The sequence below is a fragment of the Coloeus monedula genome (genome assembly GCF_965178545.1).
Source record: "Coloeus monedula genome assembly, chromosome: 14".
NCBI lineage: Eukaryota > Metazoa > Chordata > Aves > Passeriformes > Corvidae > Coloeus > Coloeus monedula.
In genome coordinates this window covers 20,635,026-20,656,279 of record NC_138794.1, presented here as the reverse complement: position 1 = coordinate 20,656,279, position 21,254 = coordinate 20,635,026, and the positions used below count along the sequence as shown (strand labels likewise).

Sequence of the window (21,254 nt, the reverse complement as noted above, 5' to 3'; positions counted from 1 at the left end):
GGCACCTCCGGAACAAGTCAGCTCTTGTCGAAGGGCAGAGAAATGGCAGCTTAGATTTTCGCCCGCTGTCTGGGCAAAGGGGGAACGCAACACATGGGGCTGACGCAAGTATTGGCCCGTTACTCCCTTTGCTGGACGGATTACGGGCTGCTCCCACACGGCTCCTCTGTCCTGACCACCCAGCTGGTGGCAGGAAAGCCCACGATGTGCCAAAGAACGACACAGCAGGGACATGGGAAGGAAGGGACTGCCATAACTCCCTTGTGATGCTGTCAGAGAGCGAGAAGCTCTGTGACACTCACCGTCCTCTGTCTCCTGCCAGACGATGCCCTCCAGGTTCACGCTGGTCCCAGGCTCGCAGGGGCCCAGGCACTCGGGCTCGGTGGCCAGGGCCACGTCGCAGGTGTTCACCCCCACGGAGCGGGTGCGTACCATGATCTGCTCGCACGGCGACGAGATGTCGTTGTTGACGACGGGGACAAGGAGGTGCAAGGGCAACACTGCAGGCGTAGAGACGGGAGATTCCATCTGTGGGGAAGAAGAGACATGTGGTCAGGGATACTGTCAGGAACACAGAAGGGAGAACAAGTATCAACAGACATTTACGTTCCTGGAGAACCTCAAGCTCAGGGCTGCCACCTTCAGTTCACATCCCACACCTCAGCAGAGGACAAGGATCTTGCAGGGCTCCCCCACGCTGGCATTCCCGTGCCCATGTAACCCCAGGGAGCTCTGCAGTCACAGAGATCACACCCAGAAGTCCTAGTGCAGAAGATATCTGTGCTCCTGCTTGAAAGAGCCTGTGCCAAGTGCCTTCCCTGCCGGCTTCTGTAATCATCCCTGGTGAGGATGCCTCTTGGCTATGGCTCAGATGTTAATGCAGTCAATGACTTTGAACCCGATGGCTCACTAGAAGAGCTTCAGCTCAACCGGCAGGACAGGACAAATGAGTAGCAGACTCCCTCCAGCACCCATGAAAACCTTCTCCTTCTAGATCTACCCTATGACCACCCGAAGACACAGGCACCTGGATCATATCCCTCTTCCCTATGCAAGTATCTGCTTCAGAGCCTGATCCAGGCATTGTGCTCTCTTTGCACATGGAAACCAGATCCCACAGCCAGAGCCGGGCTTGGAAAGCCAACAAGCCAATTTGCCAAGTGGAAGCCCGGCCAAGCCACCCTGCTGCTGAGAAGCCAAGGTCTTTGGCCGCTCTGCCACGCAAGCAGATTACAGCAGTGTCAGGAGGAGGATGGCTGACAGGCTGATTCTGCGGCTGTCCAAGGCAAGGGCAGGGTGGAGACCTTCCCGTCCTTCGGGGTTCATCAGCCAAGCCAGCCACAGCCAGCCACCCCCGCGCCTTGGCTTGCGAGGACCTGCAGCGGCTCTGGAGCAAGCCACTCCTCCTTCAGCTCAGACCTCCCCTCTTCACCTTTTGGGATCTTTAGACACTGGGCTACCTCAGAAGAGAAGCAGACTGAGGAAACTCATCACATCAGCAGCAAGTGCTGACCTGGGTTCCAGTTTCAAGCAGGCGAAGATTCCTCTAGAGCATCCATCCAGTGCTACTCCCAGACCCCCTAAATCTCTGCTGAGGGAAAACACGATAGATGTGGAGAGCCCAAGTTTGTGGTTACCAAGTGTGGACATGGGCACCAGCCCATGATCACTTCCAGCCTTGCTGCTGACTCCCATCCTGGTCCTGACCAGCTGCCAAATTCACCTGCTCCCTCTCTTGCTCACACATCTCCATCCTTAAAGCAAGGGAAACAACTCCAGCAGAACCTTGCATGTCCAACCTCCCTGGCCCCACCCAGTAGGGTGCCCACAACCACAGCAAGTGCCTGGAGAACCCCACCTCCCCACCACCTCCTGACCCACAGATCCTCTCCACATCCCTGGTGACACAAATCTCTAGGCAGAGGAGCAGAGAGGAGGGTATCACATCCTGGCTCTGATAGGGCAGGTGGATTTGCTCTTCCGGCAGAACACAAAGCACTTTCTGTCTGCAGTCCTCTCCTTGCCCTGCATCCATCCTCTCTCTAGACAGCTCATCAGAGCAACATGCAGACCACTCGGCACTAAAGATGGCCTGGAGGTCTTGAACAGCAGTGGCTGGACCCCACAGTCCTCTCTCCAGCAGCACAGCTTGTGATCCATAACTACCTCCAATCTCCCAGCAACGGGACCAGCTCTCCCCCAGGAGCCCATCTCCAGACCACCCACCTCCAAGGCTGCCCCATGGCCAGTGGCCCAACTGCACCCCACGGGTTTCAAGACGGGTGGTTTGGGCATAAAATCACCCCAGAAGGCTGCCAGAGGAGCTTCCATAGGACTCCCACAGGAAAATCACCCCCCCAGAACACAGCAACCTCATCAGCAGATCCAAGGCAAGATGCTCCAAGGAAGCATGAGGCTCCTTTGAAGGGGCTCCTCAACGCCACATTCTGCAAACCACAAGTCAGTGTCCAGCAAAGGAAGAGCCAGGGAGGAACCAGGCAGGGCAGGGCTGCCTGGCTTGGGTGGGCAGCAGAACAGCTCAGGGGGTGGCAGGGATCACTCGCCCCCATTGCCTGGGGACTGGTGGCTGCCTGTGCACGTTGGGGACCTGCGGGTTCTGAGACCGTTCAGCTTCCTTCCACTCTGCAACACAAACCACAGCGCAGCACAGGAGCGTTTAATTACAGTTCCAGCTCTGCTAATTATCGCCCGGTCACATTCGTAATCTGCATTATGCCACAGTGCATAATAAGCAGCTCGCTGAGATCTCTCTAATAAGCAAGGCGGCTTGATGGGATTTCATATCTCACCCTGCTCTGGAACAAACAGCCTCTTTCAGCAGCCGTGGGGAGACAAGGCGGCTCTCCTGCTCCCTTGCCCAAAGCTCCAGAACAAAATAAAAAGGCCCAGGATGCTTCTTCAGGGGAGAGGGCAGGAACAGAGGTTCCCCACTGGGACAAAACCAAAAAAAGCTGAAAGCCATGCTGGAGGAAAAGACATATGGATCAATCCCTGAAATTCACCTCCCCCTCTACGTGTGCCTTATCTCCCGGTGCCATGATCTTCTCACCCTCCTGCTTTCTGAGCAAGGTCAGGAGATGCAGGATGGCTGGGAGAACCCTACATACCATGGGGAAGCTCTGCTGGCCACTCTTCCCCTCAGAGGGAGAAAGGGAGCCCAGGCCGATGCTGGCCTGGGGATGGTGGGCAGCACTCACACCCCTCAGCAGTGGGTTTCTCATAGCCTTCGGGGCTGTGCTAGCTGAGATCCCCAGCTCCAAAAGCGAGCCCTGCACCTTCTGGCCACCCCCCATACCACTTCTGGGCCCTAAATCCCCTTTGCAGAAATAAAATTTATTTCTCTTTCCATGCTGGGTAGGCTCTAAGACTAAATACCAGCTACACTGCTGGAGGAACCTGGTGTGTCTCCAGCCACCCCTGTGGGAGTTACATGGGGTGAAGCTTCCCCGTGCCGGCGCTGGCCGTCCGTGTCCGCCCGCCGCTGCCTCCCCTAATGAAAGCCCTTTGTGTTTCTGGCGGAGGCTTTCCCATCACGAGGAACGTGCTTTCACCACCGCCGAGGACAGAAGTGGAACGGAGCCAAGCCTGGGCGGCAGCGGCCAGCACAAGCTCTGCTCGATGGGGGAAAAGCAAATCCACTGAGAGTCCAGGGTGATGCCAATGGCGCCGGGGGATGCCAGGCTCCAGGGGCTAATTAAAACCTACCCCCTCCTTGCAGCCCCCCTGGAAGGTGGGACAGGGTCCCACATGAAGGGAAGCGCGGCAGTGGGTGCTGCCGTGGGGAGATGCACACAAAGGAGCTCCTGCCATCTTAGCAGCACTGGTTCCTTAGCATCAACCGCCCTCAAGGGGACATCACAGCAGCAGCTATTAGTGAGAGAATGAGAAGAGGGCAAACCAGAAATAAAAACACCCCACTGATTTTAATGCCACGCTGTGGACCATTCAGACCACCCATCTGTATTTATGAGAATTTTGGTTTGTCGCAAATAATCTAAGTCAGGCAAGAAAAGCACATTTTGGAGCGATAAAAGCCAAAAGCAATGCCAAAACCCCTGAGAAGAGCAACCAGCAGAGGTGTCTGTGGTGCATCTCCAAGGGCAGAGAAGGTGTGAAAGTGTAGGGCACCCCCAGGAGCTGCACCCCATCTGTCTGCAGGGCTCAGGGTGAGACCACCGAAGCATCCAAGATGGTTCTAGGCTCCAGTGTACCCCCGTATGAAGAAGCTATGCAGCACGTCGGCCACTTTTCTCACCTACAAGGTCCTTCCACTCCTGCAGACACAGAGACAAGAAAATCCAAGAGGAAGCCTCGCTACTGGTCACAAACTCATGACTGTGTGTGTCAGGAGACAGAAAGTGGACCAAAACTGCTCTATTACAGGAGCATTGCTCAAGGCTGCAGTGAACACATCCCACGTCACCAACCAGCTCAGCCCAACCTTTGGGAGCTTTGATGTTCTCACTCCTGTCCTGGTCTGCCACCACATCCCCCACAGCTTTGCTTTTTCAGAGTAGGAGCTGGGAACATTAGCTTGCAGCTCCTCGGAGAGAGATCCCCAGGGAGTAGCTCCATCCAGCTGACAAGCACGCTTGGTGGGCATCTCTAGACCCCAAAACCGCAGCACCCACAGTGTCTCTTCCCCTCCGCTGACGTCAGCAGGGATTTCAGAGTCTTCTCCAACCTGACCCCCAAAGCCGGGTATGCAGAGCCTGAAGACAAAAATCCCTTTGATGGCTCTGGTGCCCACAATGCCTACAATTCCATCATAAATCCACCTGAAAGCAGAGCTCCCAGACACATCCCCCAGCAACATCATCCCAACACACTGGAGGTACTCAACCTCAGGCCATGTGCAGCAGGCTACAGAAGACCCCCTCCCCAAACAGTGCAGGTGCCACTCAACACTGACTGTTTGCTGGCTGGATTTCTCCAGCAACAAAGCAGCCAACAAGAGTTTCCAACAAACACCCACATGCAGGAAATAATGGTGGCACAAGCGTCAGGCCCAAGGACGGAGCCAGGAGTGTGGTCTGGGGCACTGATCCCATTGCTGTTGCCCATTGCTCTTCCCTCTTGCTATAGCAGGAGGTTGAGGTTGCTGACATCAAGCCGTGAAAAAAGGATTCTGTTCTAGATGAAAGTCTTCCTTCCCTGGATAAACACAAGCTCAAATAAACAAAGCCAGTTATTTCTACAGACCACGGGAACGCTTGGGGAATATATTGGGTTCCTTAGTTGGCAAATCTGAGCCCACAGGGCAACAGGGCAGCTGCTCCAAGAGAAAAGGATTGACATTTGCGACAGCCCCCCCTACCAAGAAGCAGTAAACACCACAAGGAAGGATTAATGCTTCCATGTGCTTCCACATGTGCAGAATGGAGTGGGCTTGGCATCGCACTCCCAGAGTTCACTCCACAGAGAAGACAAGCGAGCGTGGGACCTCCTGGCCAGCACCACCATCAAAGAGCCAGGCAATTGGGATGGGACATAAGGATTCTTAAGGAGCAGAGGTCCCAAATTCCCAGCTCCAGGGCTATTAGCATCCTCCTAAAAACAAGCCAGGAGAGGCCAATTCCCCACCACTCTCCTTCACAACTTGTTCCCAGTGCTCCTCATCCTCTGCTCCCACCCCTCAGATTTGGGATTCACGGCATCTCCCGGTTGCGGGGTTGTCGATGCCAAGGTGTAATGGGAATGCTCTACCAACAAAAGGTGCCTCAGTGACCTCTCCTGCCCATGCCAAGCACCTGTGCTCCAGCTCTGAGATCCAGAAGGGGGTTTGCCTCCATCCATGCAAACACCTTCCCTGGCCAGCAAGTCCCTGCAGAATGGCCAGAGGAGATGGTGGCCAAAAGGATGGCACAATGCAGCAATGGCACAAAGCTGGGGTTGGCAGCACATTCCCAACTCAGATTCATCTTTATCTGGGCACTTGCGGCGGACCTGGCTGAGGAAGTCTGTTCTGGCCGCAGGTGAGTGGGCCACAGGAATCAAAGCCTGGAAGAGGATTTCTGCATAAAGCTCACAACCCCACCACCAGCACCACCAAAACCAGACCTGGCCACAGTTAATGGGAATACCGGGATGAGACATCCCACCCAGTGATGCTGGAGGTACAACCTCCCACCGTGCCAGTGATGGGGGACTGATCCAAACACCCAGGTGACGCAGACAGCCGGATGCTATCAACCTCAGCCATGCTGCTGGAGAAATGCAAATACAACCCAGCGTGACCTACGACGAGCTGCTTTCTCTCTGCAGAGGAGAGGGGAATAAAATCCCTGCTTGAACACAGCCGGTCTTATCTCAGTGCTTGCAGCGTTTTGAGATCAAGAGGAGGCAGACACCACAGAGGCAGCCTTGCATATTACCGTGTCTTCAATAAAGCCAGGAATAGTATCCAAGGCAGACGTGCTGGCACCAAGTCACCTGCTCCAACCACTTACAAGACTATCAGATCTGCACTTGGAAGGGAAAAAAAGGTGTCTCCAGCAGGAGAGAGGTAGTGAAGAGCAGTGTTGAAAGGGGACAGGTGACATGAGTGAGAGACATGGGAAAGAAATCCAGGCTGGGACCTCTGTGAATCGGTCCCAAGACACGTCATTGGGTCTCTGCTCAGCCACCATCAACCACTGATATCCCACAGATTGGCAGGGGGTCTCCTCATTTATTGAATTAAAATGCAAAGCAGCTCAGTTGGTGGGGAAAAGGGGGAAGATCCCATGTGGAAAAGCACTGGAGATGCATCTGGGTCATGGGAGAGCAGAGATGGTTGGAAACATAGAGCCTGACCATGGACGGCTACAAGCATCCTTCACAATGACCAACCCAGCCTCCGGCCCCTTCTTCAGCACCACTGCTGCCATAGCCACCAGTCACCCTCACCCCTGGCAGCGCTGCCTGAGCAAGAAAGCTCTGATGACAGCAAGTGACTTCCCACTGGGAACCCAGGTCTCCCATTAAGCCCCACAACCTGCACCCACCCTTGTGCCAACACCATTGCAGATGTGTGGCTGGCATCTCACTTTGCTGCTTCCTGCGTCTCCATCCTCCAGCATCCCCTGCACTGCTGACACCAGCCACGTGTCCTGCAAGCCACGTTTCTACGTGGAAGAGCCACTGTGAGGGAAAGTCTTGCTTTTACTTCTTTTCTTTCCACCAAAACAACCAGGAAGCTGCACCCAAGGATCTGAGCAGTGCTCAGCTGCTGCCAGTAACACCAGCACTCGCTGACCAGCACATTCAAGGAGAACATAAAAGGTTTCACGAGCGCCTCAGCGCATCAATCTCCCAGAAGGAGGACATAAATCCATGAGACCTTTCACAAGCCACTGGCAGCTCCAGCCACTGTTAAAAGCTGTCTGATAACCACCAGCTCCACAAACCTGGCCAAACGACTCTGAGGTTAAAACGGCCAAGCTAGAGACATCCCTAAAAGCTGAATCTGCAAGGCAGACAAGAGAAATCACAGGAAAAAGCAGCATTTTTGTGGCAAGTGGCTTTAATCTGCCTACAGGGTCTGCCTTGTGCTACACAGCACCCTGGCCGGGATCCTGAGCACCAAGCACAGGCCCCACCACCCAAGGAGGGATGAAGAACATATTGCAGAGCTTGGCATCTCCATTTCAACAGATCAAGAGATCAGCCTGAAAGAGGTGGAAAAACAGGCTCCTGGAGACAGCAAGAACACAAAAGTTACCAACAAACCTTGGCCAGGATCACCAAGCAAGGACTGCAAGCCAAAGCTGACACTTGGTAGGTCAGCGCTGAGCACAAGAAGCTGGCACAGCAGCTCAGCTCTCTGTTAGGGAATGGCACGGCTCCACCTGCCTCAACCTTTCCTTCAATTTTTCTTTTTTTTTCCTTCATTTTTTTCCTCTACCTCAGTCTCACAAATCTAAACCTCTAAACCTTCAAAACATGGACACTGTAGCTGCTGGGCCTCCAGCAATTCATGCCAGGGCACGGCCACACGCGCACACCCCCCCCCCCCACATGGAAACTCAGAGCATTAATAATTCAATCACTTTTAATTAATGCTTTTCTAGGCATGAAGTCCTTACCTTTGGAAAGCTGCAGTACATAGGAGTCAATCAGAGGGGAGACAGCTTGGGATTTACAAACCATTTCAGTACAAAATTGGATTCTTGTAAATGTAGAAGGGAGAAGATGGATCCCAGCCTTGAAGTAAAAATGAGCTAGGCTCAGACCTGTCTCATCTAGGATGAGGTTCCTCTGCTTGCTCGGTGCACAGTGCAGGGACCAGCTTTGTCCACATCCATCCCAATATCCAGTGCCCACTTCCAGGTGAGAATGGACAAAGCCACCACAACCACTCTGTCATTGTGCACCCACAGTGGACAACACAGCCACGTGCATGGATGTGGTTTCATGACACCACCAAGAAACCAACTTTTACACTCGTAAAGCACAAGAGATGATGTGGTAAAGGCCCTGGTGTTTTCAGAGCAGAACTGAGAAGGAAGAGATAGAGTGGGGGTTAAAGATGGGTTTCGTTTGGGGGTGTTTTGATCAACCAAGCTGTGAATGTGGTGTGGGGACAGCTGGACCTTCCACAACAGCCAAAGCTGTGGCATTGGGTTGTGCCTGAAAGGCCTTAAATGGGGCCAAAAGCAAGTGTCGCTCACATTCGGAGTCACTGTGCAAGAAACCTGGGAGAATACGGACTAACAGACACACATAAAACAAGCACCACCCCAGGTGATCCTTTCAGTGACCTAGAGGGGATCATCTCCAAGCTGCCATCTTAACATCCCAGAATGGTTTGGGTTGGAAGGGACCTTAAAGCTTATCTCATTCCACCCCCCTGCCATGGGCACAGACACCTTTCACTAGTCCATTCATGACAGAAAAGGACACAAAAGACAAACTGAAGGAAGTTCAGAGAAGAGGCACAAAAATAACAAGGCTGAGGGGATTGGTTTGGAAGAGGAGATTAGAAGAGCTAAATATGGATAGCTTGGTTCAGTGACAGCTATGTGGGGACACAGCCATAATCTACAAACACATGGGGGATGAAAACATCAAAGGAGAGAGAGGAATTACTCAGAGGATGATACAGAGGAGCAAGGAGAAAATGGGATGAATCAAGGATAGGAACGTTTAAGACAGACATTGGCCACAGCTTTCTGGCAGGGAAATTGTTCCTAAGCACACCAGTATTTTCCAAGTGAGAAAATCCTTCACCCTTCCATTGCTCTGCTCCTTTCCTCTTTTTTTCCTACAACACTCCATTAATACCATACAACATACATCACTCCCCACAGCACCCCCTAAGTGCTGCTGACACCCCAGATCCACCCCATGCCAGGCTCTGAATCGCCAACAAGCCACAATCAAGGTTTTCCCAACACATGGCAGCAGTCCTTCTCCTTTGAGAGAGCCAACATCCAGCAGTTTGGAGCTGCCCAAGTTCAGATCAGATTTGCCAGGTCTTGGCAGGGTTTTACTTAAATTTTGGCAGGGTTATCTTTTCTTGATGTTCTTCCACACTGCAGCCATGATAAGAAGCATCTCTGATGAGAGAGCAGCTTCAGCTCTGTGGTCCTCCTCCCATGGCTGGACCATGAGATCCATGGCCAAGCAGATAAGAAAAAAAAATCCTTCTCTTCTCCCATCCATCTCCCAACAAATGGCAGTGGCAAGATGGAGAGTTTTTTAAGCAGTTCTCCTGCACAAGAAGCCATCTGCCCACAGTTACAAACAGCATTTGATCCTGAAGGTCTTGTGGATTGTGGACAAGAAGCCAAGCCATGTGCTCAGGGCTCACACCTGCAAAATTTGTTTGGGGAAGGGGTGGGAGGGAAGGAGGCAACACTCCGTCCCTGAAAAGCAGGGTGCACCTCCTGAGGCACCCACACAGCTCCTGGAGGAGGTCTAGCACTGGGAGGGCACCAGAGGACCACAGCTGTGACACTTGCCTTGGTGGCACTGTGAGAAGCGTCACGTCCAGACCATGGGGTGCACGTAGCTATGGACTGGGGGAAAAAGAGGCAAATCCATTCATTGGATGCTTCTCCCAGAGACTTTCCATCACATCCCACATACACGACGAACACCGGAGCATTTTTACACATGGGTTGTAGCCAGGTATTGGCAGCTCTTGGAGAGGCTCAATTCCAGGGCGAGACATACATATTTCGGATGCAACAAGCAGCAAAGTCTAGGAGGAGTTTCAGATCTATTTATCCCTCAGGCAAAAGGAGACATCTTCCTTCCATCTATTTAATATTAAAAACCTGCTTTGGTATGATGTGCACGTCCCAGCCCCCACAGGCTGCACGTTTAGGAAGCCGCCCACTTGGCTCTCATCTCCTCTTCTTTGTAGGTTTTGCTCCAGTTGCCAGGAGAGATCCTGGTGCTTTCCAGACACAAAGCCAGCTCTGTTCCACAGCCTGATGGGGAGGTTACAGGAGAAGAGAGAGCAAGAAATGAGCCCAATCACGTGATGCATGAGGATGTGGGTGAGGAAGACAGTGTCACCACATGTGTCTCACAACAGTGGCCACAGAGAGGGGACTCGTGTCTGGAATGTGCCTCTGTGTCCCAGCACACAAGATGGAAACCTCATGCTAACACGGAAATGACAAATGTGCTGCGTCCCATGACTGCATCACTCCTCACTCCACAAACCCCAGTTTTCCAGCAAATTCTTTCAATCATGCTACTTTTAAAATGGCACAAGCCGGTATTCCCATTCTGGCTGATAAACGCTGGGCTCACCCCAATCCTTCAAGCAACAAGTTTGCACCCGTGTCCATCAGCTCCCATTGGGAACGTGCAGGAATCAGTGCCTGCAGGACACACAGCAATTGCCATAGGAAGTTTTTCAAGCAAATTCCCAAGGTTTTATTAATTATTGAAATCAAGCTGCTGCTGCCTCACTATCCCTGAGCAGAACAGTGCCCGGGCACTAACCCCAAAGCAGCACAACACATGCTCATATTGCCGTGAAATCTCTAGATGAGCTGCAAGAGAAGGAGGAACAAGCTTTCCACATGAACCCACAGGCTCCCATCACCTACCCTCACTCCAGACTTTTAATTCCTCGGGGTTGAAAAGCAGTTTTCCTGTCTTTGGCTCAAATGCCTCTTGGTGCCTCTGCTCTGATCACACAATCACAGACTGGTTTGGGTTGAAAGGGATCTTAAAGCTCATCTAGATCCAAGCCCCCACTGCAGGCAGGGATATTTGCCAGGAGGAGGCAGAGCCGATGCTCCTGTGGGAGCCAATGCCTGGCTGCTGGACACAGCAGGGCTGTGATGCCTGAAGGTCTCACCTGGCAGGTTTTGTGCTGACGACCAGCAGCCGCCAGCGGTCGAGCAGCAAGGCTGGGGAGGATCGATCGCACCCTGCAGGGAAGCTGAGCAGCCAGGGAGAAGAGAGCTGAGCCAGAACCAAGCCAGACCATAACTCATCACCTGCAGGCCACCTACAGCCAGGGAGCGGTGGAACCACACTGGGGCTTTCAGCACACCTCCGGGAGCGGAGGGAGCTTCATTATTCGCATCACAGGACTGTGCTGCCCGCAGCCATGCTCCTCCTTGAGAGCACTCCGTGTAAAAATAGAAAAATAGCTTCAAGGAGCTGCTTCATCAGCTCCTCTGGACCATAGCAAGGGGAAGAGCTTGGATCTGAAATCCAAATCAGCCCCCACCAGACAGGGACGGATGCTGACACCACCCACAGCTGAAGCCTTCTGCTAGCCCAATTAAGCTCCAGGAAGGTTTTTAGCCTCTAACCTTGCGATTCTCAGGCTACATGCAGGGATACCCACGGGTCACTGAATTCCAGCTAATGAGAAATCATTCCCCTTTGCCACAAAACAAAGCAAAATGAGACAGAAAACAGTCACCACTGAAAAAACACCATCTGATGCCAGCAGTTGCTATGCCTCCTTCCACCCAGCAGCACCTCAGACAGCACACAGACATGTAAGAATGAGATGCCAGGGGCTGGTGGGCACACAGATCAGGGGAGAAGCAGGGCCAAGTTTATATTCAATCAACACTGGATTTTTAGCTGGCATCCCAAAAATAAGGCAAAGGTACTGTTGGAGTTAGACCCATCATAAACAAGCCCAGATGTTCATAAATTTAATTTCTTGACCTGCTGAAATGTCTTTGATTCTTCAAATTACCAGCCAGCTATGGCAGAGAAATCCTAATGGCATGAGGAAGAGTGGAATAATAATAAATAAGGGAGTTTTATCTCCAAGGATGCCATGCTCGAGTATTGGGGTTTGCTGGCCACCGCACACCTGAACCTGGCCACACACCATTACAATTCAACTCTTCCTCTGGGGGCCAGAGGGACCATGGTGGTCTCAGCTCAGACAGGCAGCCCATGGAGGATAACACAAGTCCTGTTTGGAAAGACACAACACAGTTGTAAGTCAGAGCCTGGAGGGTTTTTATGCCCAGCAAGGGGGGCATAAATAAAGGGAGCCCTTGGCAGGAATGGGGAGTGCCAATGCTGCATCCTGGGCATCCCAGCTGGCCTGGGAAAGCAGCCATGAGCTCAGCAATGGATTAGCCTAGGGTTGTCATTAAACACCCCCATGCCTGCATGCGGAGGGCCCCAGCTGCAGAGAGCTCTTCCAAGGCAAGAAAAGTCAACAAGGAGCCAGCACTGGGCTCAACAGCTGGCTGCATGTTTCCACCTCCTCCACCTCACCTCCTGGTGATCAGAGAGCTCCACATCTCCTCGCCCGGGCTTTCCATACCCAACAGTTGGCTTCAAGGGACAATAGAAGAGTCACTTTGACCAAGAAATGCTGAGGGTTTGGGGTCACATCCATAAAAAGGATGTCCTCAGCACAGGGGAAGCCACCACCCCACAGCTCCACATTTCCAGGTTCTTTGGGAAGACGGTCCCTCAGTGTTTCTTAGCATTTAATTCTTAGTTCGTGATGTATCTCTTTTTTATAGTCTAGGATCCTGGAGAGTTAGAAGAAAAAAAGAACGACAAAAATACTTAGTCAAGGCAAGTAGGACAAGCAGGATACCAGAGTCCCTCCCAGGAATGCCACTAGATCAGTGTCATGATCTAATGGAACCCTGTAAGAGACGATTCCTCATTATCAGTGGGACAGTCTTCCAGAGCCTACTCTGGAAGTTCCAGGACCCCGGCAATGCTTGTCCAACAGCTTTTGATACCTCTGCTCCAGCCTGAAGCAGCCAAAATGCACTTCTGTCTGTAACAAACCCATCTGACCTTTAATCACACCATCTCTCCTGAAAACACAGAGGCAGCATGTCCATACACATCATCTACTCCTGCTCATACCTGAGGGAAAGGAGCAACAGCTTTTTATTGATAATAATCACACCAGACATTGTTTGGACAGAAGGGGAAGGTTCCCATCGTGCCAACCAGCAGCTCCAGGATGGCCAGGACGTGCTAATGAGCTGCAGGTCTGCAGGTTGGGGCTAGGAAAGCAGGCACTGGCCAGGGAGCACCAGGGCTTTGTGGAGCTCTACAACACCAAGGAGCAGGCAGGAAACTGCATATGAAGACAAGATTGGATGGATGGATGGATGGATGGATGGATGGATGGATGGATGGATGGATGGATGGATGGATGGATATTTGTGTAACCCCTGTGCTCAGAGTGGTGTGGGAAGCAAAAGCCCTCCTTGCTCACCGTTCCCATAATTTGGGATTTCTGCCAACATCTGACCTGATGGCGATTTTTACCAAGCCAAAGCAGGTGACTGGTGCCTGTCTGAACACCACCCAGGTCTTCTCTACAGCAGAGACCATGGCAATGTCCCTAAACATACATATCTCATATACATACATAGCTCATGTGGGGACAACCAAAGAGCTTCCCAAGGGCCTCCAAGAGGCTGCTGGGAAAGGAGAGAGGCACAGCTGATATGGCAGATCCCAGAGATGCTTCTTGGCCATGGAGACTAAGAACCAAACACTGACTGGCATTTGAAGGGCAGTGCCTCAGAGAAGGAAGTTGATGGCGGCAGGGATGAAAGCCTGAGAAAAGCTGCATGGGCACTAGGAAAGGACCTGGGGCTGGGAGGGGCTCAACAGGATTAAAGAGTTAAAACTTGGCAAAAAGCCTGAAAATCACTCCCTTCACATGGAGGAACATCAACAGCCAGGATGAAGAAGGGCACCTGAAGAACATTCCTGGATACAGTAACACAAGCCAGGCAAATAAGTAACAAATAAGCACGGGAACAGCCAAGGGGACACACCAAAGCCAAGGGTCAGTGATGGTAGAGTACTGACAACCCAGAGGAGCAAGTGACAAGACCAAAGACAGAGCTGGCACACAGCTGGAGTCACGCCGGGGACGCTGCCTTGGGCAGTGCTATGCAGCCAGGGAGAGACGTGGGAGGCAGCTTGGCAGAGGGAGAAATCACATCAGCAACTTCCCTTCCCACCCAGAGAGGAGCAAGTGCCCTCTCCGCCGGCAGCCTCCCCAGCTGCCATCCTCGGAGATTGCTGAGCCAGGGTCCTGTTCCTGTAGCTGAGCATCTCCCATGGTCCATGACTGTCATTCTATTCCCTTGAAAGTCCAGAGACCATAATTCATCGCTCAGCTGGCTTTAGTTGCTGTGCAAATGACCCCCAGCCCAGCAAGATGTCCTGCCCATCAGTCATCACCAACTCAGCCTGGCAGCTATTGCTGCTACACATCAGCTGCAGGAAGCCAGACGGTCCCTGCTCCAGCCTGTTCACAACCTTGGGAGCGCCAGGAGTCAGCCAGCCACCTCCTCAGGCTGGGAGATACAGCCCTGTGACAGCCCTGGCTCAGCCACTTCCCCTCTCTGGGGACCACCGCTATGGGCATGAGCCAGCCAACGTGGAGACCTGCCCTTTCCTGAGCCAGCAGCTCCCACCTCCTCGCACGCAGGCAGAGGAATACCTTGGAGAACAGAGGCAAGCGCCGTGGCTGCAGACACATCTTGTTTTAATTGCATCAGCAAACCCTAAGCAATTAATGGCAGGGAGGAAGAGGAGGAGGAACGGGGCACTGGAAGAGAGAAAGGGGTGCAGCAAGCAAAGGAAACCATTTACTCCTTCCCTAAGCAGAGGGGCACCATTTACAGCTGCAGCGGCCTCACTGGCTGCATCCCACTCCTGGAGCATCTCTTGTGCTGTACCCAGATCACTACCATGCCTTGTTTTGTGCTTTAAGCCCTGAAGTCCCTTAACCAGTCAGCTCAGCCCCAAACAGAGATCTCCAATCCCTCCAGACCCACAAGCCCTTCCACATGCTTCCCAAGAGCCACAAGCCAGGCAAGCGCCCATGCCAAGGGCAAATAGGGACTGGAGACAGAGCCTTGCACCACCACCCTGGAGCTCTGCCGCTCCCACCCAAAGCACAGCCCAGGCCCCATCACTGCCCCTGCCTGTCCCAACAACTGCAGCAGGAGAGAGACACTCATTCCTGGGAGTTGTCACCCTGCAAAGCCTCCACGCTTGATCCCGGAGATCGCAGCTCCCCAAACACAACCTGGAAAGGGGAGGCGCTGGGATGCCAGGAAAGCATTGCTGTCAAAAAGCAGTAAACCAAGCGCCAGGATCCATGACCACCTTTGCCACATCTTTAGGCATGGGAAGCAGAGCTTAAGAAATAGCCTGAACACAGGAGCACCAAAAGGTGGATAAAAAACCTTCCCGGAAGGGGAAATCAAGGAGATGCTGGCCTGATCCCCAGCTGGAAAACTTGGCTCTGAAAGGAAGGCAGACAAATGAGGAAAGCATGCACGGGAATAGTCCACCAATGGCTTGCAGCAGTCTCACCTAACCCTACTCTTTGTCCCGCTGGCAACCCAGCCCGCTCTGGGATGGCAAAGCCTGGCAGGGGCAGCCTCCCCTGGCAGCTCTGCTCGCCTCTGCTCCCGCTGTTGGAGTAACACACTACAGGAAGTTTTTGCTCTGTTTAGCGAGTGCCAGGACGACCAGTGCTCAAAAGGCTCAGGGCCTGGCTGTGCTCCCTCCGAGCACACCCTGGGCACTTCACCACAATGGAAAACAGCTTTTGGATCATTAACAAGTCTATGCTGAGATTAGGGGATTCATCCCCCCTGCTCCCTACAATCTCAAGCACCCCAAAACTCAGTAGTGATAATCCCAAGCATGGATCCAACAAAGCCCTTGGCCAGATCCCAAGTCCTCCTCCTGCTCAGGAGTAAACCTCCGAAGTCCAAGGAGCTGGACTCGTGAATTCACGTGTGCTTAGAGGAGAGGCATGAGGCGCTCCATGCCAGAAAGCTGCCGGCTGGAGCAGGGTGCTGGCAGCAGTGACTTCTCTCTGAGGATACCTCCAGGAATGGCCCGTTTGGCACCCCCAAAGGGTGATTTCACTGCTTCTAGAAAAAGGCTCAGCAGTGCAGACTCTATTCCCCACACGTGGCTGCTCCCAGGACAGTCCAGGAATGAGCACAGCAGAACAGTGGAGACTTGGGTAAGTTTAACCATCATGAAATAGAATCCTGATGCACGCCATGACTGAGCGCCAGGTAACTACTCAACACCCAGAAAATCCACCCTTTATCACCAAACCTTGGCTTTTAAAGACTCAGGCTATCATCAGTAGGATTAGGCAGGAGTCCTGATGTCCATAAGGAGCTGTGCTCCCCAGCACAAGGCTAGAAGGGCAAGCCAGCAGTTTATCCAAGTTATTTTCTCTGGCTGAGGAATGACAATAAAAGGGGCAAGGGGACTGGACAGAAGCCTGCCCTGTCTCCTCGCCCCGCACAGGCGCTGATGGCACGCTCGCCCAGCGGCGAGGAGCCATCCGGAGCCTCGCTGCGGATATCGAATTTGCCAAGAAGCTGAAGAGCGGCGCGAGGCACCGGCAGCAGCAGCAGGCAGTGATTTATGGAGCTGACGTGACTTCCCAGGTCACACATCGATGGGAGCCTCGCCTCCTCCGCGGGCCAGCAGCCAGGCCGATTATCTGTCATATGCTGCAGGATGCAGTGCCAACAGCCAAGCCCAGATCACCCAGCTTGTTTGCAAAAAAAAATAATAAATAAAACCCTGTAGATCCAGGCGACCGGCTTTTGTTCAAGCCTGTGCTTGCCGGTGGTAGGTGAGCAAGCACAGCAGCCTGCAAGAAAGCATGTAATGCCTGGAGGCTGATCCTCCCCGGAGCTCCTGGAAAGTGCGATGGCAGCTGGCAGCAGGAGCAGCGCTCATGGGAGCAGCTCTGCAGCTGCCTGGCATCTGCCCGTGGGTGTTCTCCCACCTCGACTCACCCCAAATTTGGCCCTAGGGTTTTCGTGGTGCTACAGGCGTCGGGATAGAGCTGGCTGCTCCTTGAATCCTGATGCTGGTGCAGAGCTAGGAAAGCAGGAAAACAGCCTGTGCAAAAAGGGTGCTCACAGGGCCGCGAGCACAAGCCACGTGCCTTTTACGATTAGCCCCTGCTGACAAATGCACTTTTCTTCAAAAAAATCAATTTTAAGAAATCAATTTTTCAGAAATTTAGATTTAATATGGTATTTCCTCCAAATCCCTTTTCCTCTGGCAGACCTGAGGGATAAGCTGAGAACCACCTGCACTCAAGTCACCGAGCTGAATCACGGCAGCCTGAAGGACACGAGCTTCTGGAGCTGCCGGCTGCCAACACTGCATTAACCTTTTTTTCCCCTTCCTTCTGTTTTAGTGAGTAATCCCCAGATGCAGCCACTCAGCAGCAAGATGCCATTCAATATTCCTTGGGGAGTCTAAGAGTCTTTCCTCCCTCTGGGATCAACAGTGGAAAAAGGTTTGTGGTTCTTGTATGTCAGTCCTGTAATGAGAATCCCATAAATTCCAAAGTGTATTTCATCAGGAGTTTTAAGGGAGAAACCAAATTTCACAGGAGAGAAACTCAAGATGTGGGTTGAGACTTTGAGAAACCAATTTTTTGTTCTCTTGGATTCTGCCAAATGCCTTGGAGGATGTCAACTTTCGAAGCAAGGGATAGTCAGAGATCCTCCAAAAGATGATGTACAACACTTGAAGCTCCTAACCTAACCACCAATGAAAATACAGCCCAAAACAGTGACCCAACCTTGTGCTCTTACAGGAATAAGCAAGCCTGAAAGAGCCAAACGGTCATGGCTGAGACCAAAACAGCAAAGATGTGAGAATTTAGGTGCAGACAGGCGAGCATGACCACAAAAAAGCTTTACTCTCATTATTTAGCCCATTTTTGCCACATCAGCTGCATGCCCAGCTCATGTAGACAAGAAACAGGGCCAACACACTCTGTCCCCACAGGACAGGTGGCTCTTCAGGGAGGTGAGACCTCATCCACATGGAATCTAAGGAACAAATTCTCACCTGTGACTTCAAACCACCTGACACACCTGGAACCCCTCATTAGGTAATCCAGAACCTGAATGTTTTTACACCTCAGATATATCACAGAAGGCCACACGCGAGCGTGAGCCATCCACTGCTCCACAGCCATGGCGGGGAGCCTGCAGCGCCATCCAGAACTGGGACCAGGAAGGACCAGGAGGTGATAATCTGGGAACAAAAATGAAACCTTGGGGTTGTGAGCCAGGCTCCATCCCAGCCGAACTTGCGTGCTAGAATTTTAAGAAGGGGGTTGTTTGCTGACAGCTTAAAGGATTTATGGGAAGGATTAACCATGGCTTTGCTGATGAAGGAACCAGTGGCAAACTTGGAGCAATCCCATGAGCATGGGGAGAAGCTGGAAGAGGACAGGGAAAGGGCGGACGAGCCTATGACAGCATAAACAACAGGGACAGTTTGTTTTGCACAGTGACTTGACCAGGAGCAGCTCTTCCCAGCATTAACAACATTAACAACCTTGGTTTGCTGCCCACCAAACATGGGACAGCCAGCTCTGGAGTCCCACCTTTCACAGTGCTGGATCATTGGGGTAACCGGAGGTGCCCTGAAGCCGTACAAGGGAGAACATCGCAGACCTTAGCCATGAGGAAAGGCACCCAAAAAGAAGAGTGTGGAAGGCCTGGAGTGAAAGGACATGGTGGTGGGAGTCCTGCTCTGGAGGTGGGGCAGGAGGGAAATCCTGCTGTGAGCCGCAGGCAGCAAGGAACCGCAGATCCGCAGCACTGGTTGCCGCACCAAAAGCTTCGTGTTGTTGCCTAAGAACTCTGTGAAGTGTCTACAGCTGAATCAGGCTTATATCCAGGTGAATAACACAGATAAAAAGCAGGAGGCTACAGATCTGCTGCAGACTGGCAGAGGAACGCTAACCTGGAGGGGTTTGCTCCTGCAAGCACGGGATGCTGGTCACCAGGAACACACACAGACAGATCAATGGACTTGTCTGGCAAGATGGAGCCCAGCAACAAGGGCATGTTCCAGCTGGGAACAGCTAATCCACCCTCTCAACCCAATGCAGCTGCTCAGCAAACAAGCACGGTCCCCTTAAGAGAAAGCACAATCAGCCCAGATTTAGCTGGAAGAGGGTGGGGATATCGCTGAGCTCCAAGCCATGGTCTGAACCTTATCTGCTGCTTTAATACCTATCAGTGTTGATACAGATTAAAGGATTAGTCAGGATTACTGAAGGCAACCCCCCCTCGCCCAGGCAGTGAGGATGGGCATGGGTGCGGTGCAATTCCAGTCCTCCCCTGCGACCACAGCCCTTGGCTGCACCCTTGGAGAGAAGGAGCCTGAGAAACGCCTGATGAGAGGCCCTCCATGAGCAATGGCAGCCATGAAACAGATGCAAGGGAGAGAGATTGGGCTCTCTGGGAAGAAAACAAAGACCCACCAGCCAGAATCCAAGTGGGAGTCGGGTTCATTGTCCCTACTGTTGCCTACCAACACAGCAAGCCTTCATGGACCAGCATCACCACCCAAAGAAACCATCCCACCACAATCCATCCTTGGCTGCTTATTCCTGCTGCAGCCCAAAGCCCTCTTTCCCCAACACAGGCATTTGTGGACTGTCGGGAAACTGCCTGGTTAAAACCTGCTTTCAATGTCGCTCAGCACAGCTTTTAATTGGATCATGTCCCTGACCCAATTCCCCACATGGCTGCACAAACCCTTGAGCATCCATGTGGGAAGGGGTGGCCAGGAGCAGGCAGGACACCTCCTGGGGAGCAGCAAAGCTCCGATGACTGCACAAGGAGGCAGGAAGGTTCCTGTGCCCACGTTTAGGCTGAACACAAACCTGAGGAAGCTCTCCTCTGAGATCTCCCATCTTCCAAGAGATCATCTCCAAACATCAGCTGTGTCCAGAAAGCTTGGTCCTGAAACGTGGCTGGGCTGAAAGTGGTTCAGGACAATGGCAAGATGAGAGATCCCACAGTAGAACAATTCCCGAGTCCTGCCTCCCATCGACATGTATTCTGCTCCCTTCTCCAAGCAGGAGCCAGTAATAAGGAAGACCATGGCCATCATCTTCTCCTGGACAGCAGGACCTCACATCCCAGCCTGTCATCCAGGAGAGCCAGACTCTCAAAGGACACGGAAGAAAACACATTTTGCCCAGGTGAAGATTGCCCAGAGAAGTTGTGTCTGCCCCATCTGAGGTCAGGCTGGCCATGGCTTGGAGCAATCTGGTCTAGTACAAGGTGTCCCAGCCCATGGCACAGGGTGGAATGAGGTGAGTTTCAAAGTCCCTTCCAACCCAAACCAGCCTCTGAGTCTATGAAACACAAAGATGGAACCAAACCTGGCTCCTCCAGCTTTCTTGCTTCTCCCACCAGGATAACAGAAGGGAATGGCAGAGGCACTGAAGCTGTCAGCAACAAGAAGGCAGGCAATTTTGGGCCAAAGACCTGCAGAGAAGGACATCACTGATCTGAAACGATCACCTTCCAGAGCCAAACTTAGCTTACAGAACCACAAAAAAGTTTGGGTTGTTGGGGACCTTAAAGCTTATCCAGTTCCAAACCCCTGCCATGGGCAGGGACACCTTCCATCTTCCCCAGGTACCACATCCACATGCCAATGTCCCACACCCCGCAGTGATTCAGGGATGAAACTTCAGATCTAGTCACAAGCCCAAGGCAGTCCCCCCCATTCATCCCCACTCCCCCCAAACCATCTCCTCTGAAGCCCAGGCAGCTGCTTCAGCCATTAGTTTCTTCCCTCCAAAACACTACCAGGCTACACACGGCTCACGAAGAAATGTGGAGCCCTGGCCGCAAAAAATACACCCAGAGAAAAGACTCCTTTCCCCTCTGCAGAGAGGATCTGAGTAAGAGAGAAGACCAAAACCTTCACAGTACAATCACCTC

General features: G+C 52.6%; 1 protein-coding gene across 3 annotated transcripts in view; it reads right to left on the bottom strand.

Annotated features, from left to right (window-relative positions):
• ZNF609 (zinc finger protein 609) overlaps positions 1-21,254 on the bottom strand; it is a 64,503-nt gene that overhangs the window by 14,070 nt on the left and 29,179 nt on the right. For all 3 annotated transcript variants that reach the window (XM_082290508.1, XM_082290506.1, XM_082290507.1), the window contains exon 3: positions 303-528. In XM_082290508.1, coding sequence (XP_082146634.1) covers positions 303-528 — 226 coding nt within the window. The remainder of the gene's footprint in view (positions 1-302; positions 529-21,254) is intronic.